Raw genomic sequence first — 5,000 nt, forward strand, 5'->3', positions numbered from 1 at the left:
AAAGCTGATGACAATATTTATATGTGATGGAATATTGAATGTTAGCCATTGGAGATCCTGATAACATGTCACTTCAAATCACTGCTCTAGGGAATATAAGATAATTACAAACCACTGAATCTCATATATTGTACTTTTGAAAAGGAATTAGTGATTTATATGAGGAAGGTGGATTATCTAAAAGGAAGGAAATACCATAATAAGAACAGAATAAATATATACTTTATATGCAGATTTCATAAACTTTTGAAAGTATTTACATCTGTTGATATTCAATTATTGGAAGAATGAGTCTCCATTTTGAATGATGCTGAAAGGTGCACACATTAAACCATCATAAGCAACAGAACTTGGATTCTCTGGAAATCCATTATATTGTCTACTAATGTACAAAGAAAACAAAGGAAGCCACATACCAATTGTTATTGGTATGAGGGATTGCTGAGAATAAAACACACTTTACTTCAGGTTTAAATATCAAAGACGGTTGGAACATTTACATAATCTGTGTAGGTCAGATCACCAGTAACAGACACATTTGAAAATATCCAGCCCAGTAATAGATAAAAACACATTTTGTAACTAAGCATGAGTAGTACTAGGACAAAGCATTTTGAATTATTTGCAATTTTGCTGCCATCATCACACACGGGAACTTAAAAGATCGCGCTGTGGTAGAAGGTTGTAATAAATTAATGTCAAGGAAACTAAAAGGGAGCTTGACTGTGACCTCACATTCAGTAAGACCTTAGATGTAGTATGATTTTAAATAATCAATCATATTCTGTTATTGTCCAGATATGGTGATTGTAAGGAACACAAGTCCAATAGGCATGAATTAGCTGAAGTTTTACTGCATCAGTCTGGAACCCATTCATAGCGTGGCAAATATTTGCCTAATGCCTCTCCCACCACAATATAGCAAGCTTGCACAGCCTTACCACCTGTGCTGAACCTCTTGAAGTGAATTTCACCCACTCAGTTCTAGGGGGTGACAAATCTAGTTTTCATTCTTTCATTCTTTTTGTTAATTTCTTTCTACATATATTTTTGACAGTCAAGAAAAATGTTTAAATACAAATGCAAGTAAAACATTTATGTACAAATGCAACTAGAAATATGTATTTCTAAACAAAACTATGTACAAATAGTATATATGGCTAAAGTCCATGAAAGTCCATATATACACATTCTACATAGTTATGTCTGTACATGGACATTATAGTTGCATTTGTATTTACACATTTTTCTTGACATGTCAAATAAAAAAAATAAAAAAAAAGATACATAAACCTATTCTTATCACCAAGTAGAATAAGGTGGGTGAAAATCACTCAGAGAGGCTCAGGACAACCTTGGACATTGAGAATTCTCTTGTAGCAAAGCTTATTTCATTTTATGCCAAAGATCAAACGTTCCCTTCTATGATAGGCATGTTTCGCAGTGCCAGATTACTTTCTTATAGCATATTTATATAATCCTTCTCTCTCCCTCTTTCATCCTCCCTCTCTCTCCCTCTCTCTCTCTCTCCCTCCTCTCTCACCCTCCCTCTCTCTCCCTCTCTCTCCCTCTCTCCCTTACCTCCCTCCCTCTCTCCCTCTCTCCCTTACCCTCCCTCTCTCCCTCCCTCCCTTAACCCTTTCCCGACGGGTGCACTTTCTACGCGAAGTCCCATATGCCGGGCGATTGCAATATTGCATTGAAATCGTCACAATCGGATGACGCCCCGGAACGGGAGTTTTTGGCTGTGTCACACGGGTGTGACGCACCGTCGTCATTGGGTTAAAATGAAAGTAATTATTCCTTCATTTCTCTAACTGGGGCTTTATGCCAAATGTTATTTAGTATCACTTTGCTAATATGCCATATGTAGACTCATATATCATGCCCAGTCCAGGCAAAGCATCTTTAGATGTGGCCTGTCTCTGAATAAGATGTACAGCCTTAGGCGGGTATCTTAACCCATTCACAATGAGGCTTATATTTGACTAAGGCCAGTCCTGCCAGCAAGATAACAAGAGTGTGCAGCTTCCCACTAAGAGATCTCTCCCAGTGCATTGCAACACTGAGCCTTTCAGAGTACTCTTTACCTGCCCAATTCTATAGGCAGGTGAAGTATACAAACTTAACCCATTCACGCCGGATGACGTGCTGACACTTTTTGTTGTTTTTGCGTCAGACGCCGGTGACGAGATATCTGGGCAAGGCTGGTGCTTGGGGTGAGCGAGCAGGCAGCCCGGACTCGCGGCTTGTGCACCCAAGAATCTCAAGGCATTAGGCTTGTGGGTTCGAAGACCCCGGCATTGCGACCATTCAAAGCCGGAATCGCCCCGGAGTGAATGGGTTAACTATCTAAAATGTTTATATACAGGAAGAGACTATGAGGTGATAGGACATCATCCATTGTGAGGGAAACCTGATGACATATGTCATATCACATAAATGGGTTAACATGGTCAATGTGTCTTCTGATATTTTTTAGACTTATGGTATGGTATGATGTGTGTTTAAATATAGTAGATACTAATTAGCAATTGGTATGACACCTCAGTTACACAACTGAAAGAATAGATAGTTATAATTTCAACAAAATGAAAATTACATGAAGAAAGTGAACCCACCCTATGAAACGTGCCCATCCTGGAAGGGTTAAGGTGCAGTATGTAATTTTAAAACAGGCATGAATTACAAGAATATGTACTCCTTTAGAAAAAGAAAAAAATAATAATTGTGAATGCACTATATATTACATCAGAAGATATCCTTTAGTAGAAAATAACTAGAGGTATCATGGTGTCTAAAGGAATAGCATTAATAAGCCATAATAATACTGCCACACATTTTCCTCTTTACATAGAAGCTGTAGAAGCATTTCTGTCTTAGTTTGCAAATGGTAAGAACCAAGCAAGATAGGTTGCTTTCCAGCCAATAGTGTGGAATGATACTTCCCAAACTTTAGGCAGACATGCACCCCCACAGGCTTTATGTTACCAGCTATGTACCCTTTGTAATTTTCACCAGGATTGTTGCCTAGAATATTTAAAAGCTTATGTTGACTGAGATATAGCTTTGATGTTATTATTATGACTGAATTATGTGGCCCCTGAGAATCCCTAAGATTATCCAACCTTGGGAACATCTAGAATAACATAGGATATATGAGATTAACTTTAAATACCAGGGTCCTGACTTCTTGTCTCTCACACCTTTTCACAATAAGACACATTTTCAGAAATTGAACCCCTCTTTAACCACACACAAAAAAAAAGAATAAATTAAAAAATAATGGATGAGGTTGAGGGTGTCATTATGGTGAACACTAGTTCTGAATACCTTATGAACACATGATTGTTATGACACATTAAAAAAAATAATAACTAGAAACTAAGAAAAGTTTATATTATCTGTCTCTATTTTAACTCTGGCACAATCATCTTTTCTCTGCAGCCTTAGGCAACACCACTCTTATTGCATTCAGCACATATTGTTCATTATGAAACATGCCTGCAAAATATGAAAACATCCTCAACCACAAACCAGCAAAGCTTTTTATTATGAAAACCTAGTAGGTCTTATCATTTCAATGAACTATCTGTAGAATATTTATATAAACTCCATAAATGATGGAATTCCATCATTTGTGCAAATATTTGAAGATCAAGAATCCCTAGTACCATATTTCTGGTATTTTAATGTATTATTGAATTTTAACAGCAAGTGATGAGCTATAGCCAAAACTAAAATATTAGGCAAGTACAGTACTTAAGAATTATTTCATCTTAGATACTTTTACTTCTTGTGACTCTTACATTGCAGTGTGGACTGAGTATTGATATGTGATTTTATTCTTATTGAATATTGTTGTCTCAACAGGTCGTGGGAAACGAGGAGTACTACAGCGACAACATGGCATTATCCGGGATGCTGCAGGTGAGGAGCGCAGGGAGGAAAATCGAGAAGCCACCCATCAGCAGCAGCACTCTCAGCAGTCACAACATCTTCAGCAACAGCAAACACAACAAGAGTCTGGGAAGAGTGACACAAAGGAGACGAAGGGGGATGGCGACAAGGAGCCAGAACTTATTATTCCAGATACTATGGTGGTCTCAGGAGCAACAGTAACATTGTCAAGTACTCAGCCAACCCTCCTACAGGTGCCAACTATGGTAATGGGACACAGAGATTCCATTGGACCAGGACCACTACCCAAACAGCATTCACATCCAACACCCCTTTTGACCCCAACACCCATCATAAGTAAACAGTTGTCTCAACCAGAATCCCGGGGGCCACCAACACATCAAGGACCCCCTCAAATGTCTAAGCAGAGATCCCATCCAGGTGTTCTGACACACACACCATCACCATCAGAAAGATTACCAAGTACCAATACCAATACAAGCACTACCAGTACAGCACCTCAACAGCAGCAGCACTTGCAGGTGATTCCCATGCATTTAGTTATGAAACCAAGACCCCCACCAGTAACCCTGCCATCACAGCTGAGACCAATTCAGCCAAAGCCTTGTGAAGGCCCAGCTGTTTCTGAACCACTTCCTAAAAAGGAAATACCCTTGATACGTCTGACACCTTCAGAAGATGGAAGCAATGTAAATATTAGTAGTAGTGGCTTTAATATGAGTGGTTGTACAGTGACTGGACCTTCCCGACCCATTAGGGCTCTGAGTGAGGAACCAGCTATGTCTAGACAGTCAATGACGCACACACATGAGCAATTAGCTCCAGGACCATCTGTCTTGATACAGAGTGTGTCACAAGATTCTGGTCTAGATGCTGGTACTGGAAATCGCATGTTAAGTACACCTCAGCTATCAGTGACAGCTACACCTCCACTTAGACCTGCCTCTTCTCCTGGTCACTGTCCCGTCCTCCGTGGTGGTCCTGCTCTAGGATGCAACTTTTGTTGGAACTCAACAGACCCACAAGGAAGAGTTCTCCGTCGAAAGACAAAATACCACTGTCCAGAGTGTCGAACCAAC

The 5,000-nt window shown here is 39.5% G+C and overlaps 1 protein-coding gene across 20 annotated transcripts in view; it reads left to right on the forward strand.

Annotated features, from left to right (window-relative positions):
- The window catches only part of LOC122261314 (uncharacterized), a 47,519-nt gene that overhangs the window by 40,848 nt on the left and 1,671 nt on the right, over nt 1-5,000 (forward strand). For all 20 annotated transcript variants that reach the window (XM_043028847.2, XM_086549621.1, XM_086549618.1 and 17 more), the window contains one exon: nt 3,874-5,000. This exon is cut by the window's right edge and continues 1,671 nt beyond it. In XM_043028847.2, the coding sequence (XP_042884781.2) occupies nt 3,874-5,000 (1,127 nt within the window). The remainder of the gene's footprint in view (nt 1-3,873) is intronic.

This window comes from Penaeus japonicus, unplaced genomic scaffold, assembly GCF_977035675.1.
Source record: "Penaeus japonicus unplaced genomic scaffold, GWHDUDI00000001_assembly GWHDUDI00000022, whole genome shotgun sequence".
In the NCBI taxonomy this organism is placed as follows: Eukaryota; Metazoa; Arthropoda; class Malacostraca; order Decapoda; family Penaeidae; genus Penaeus; species Penaeus japonicus.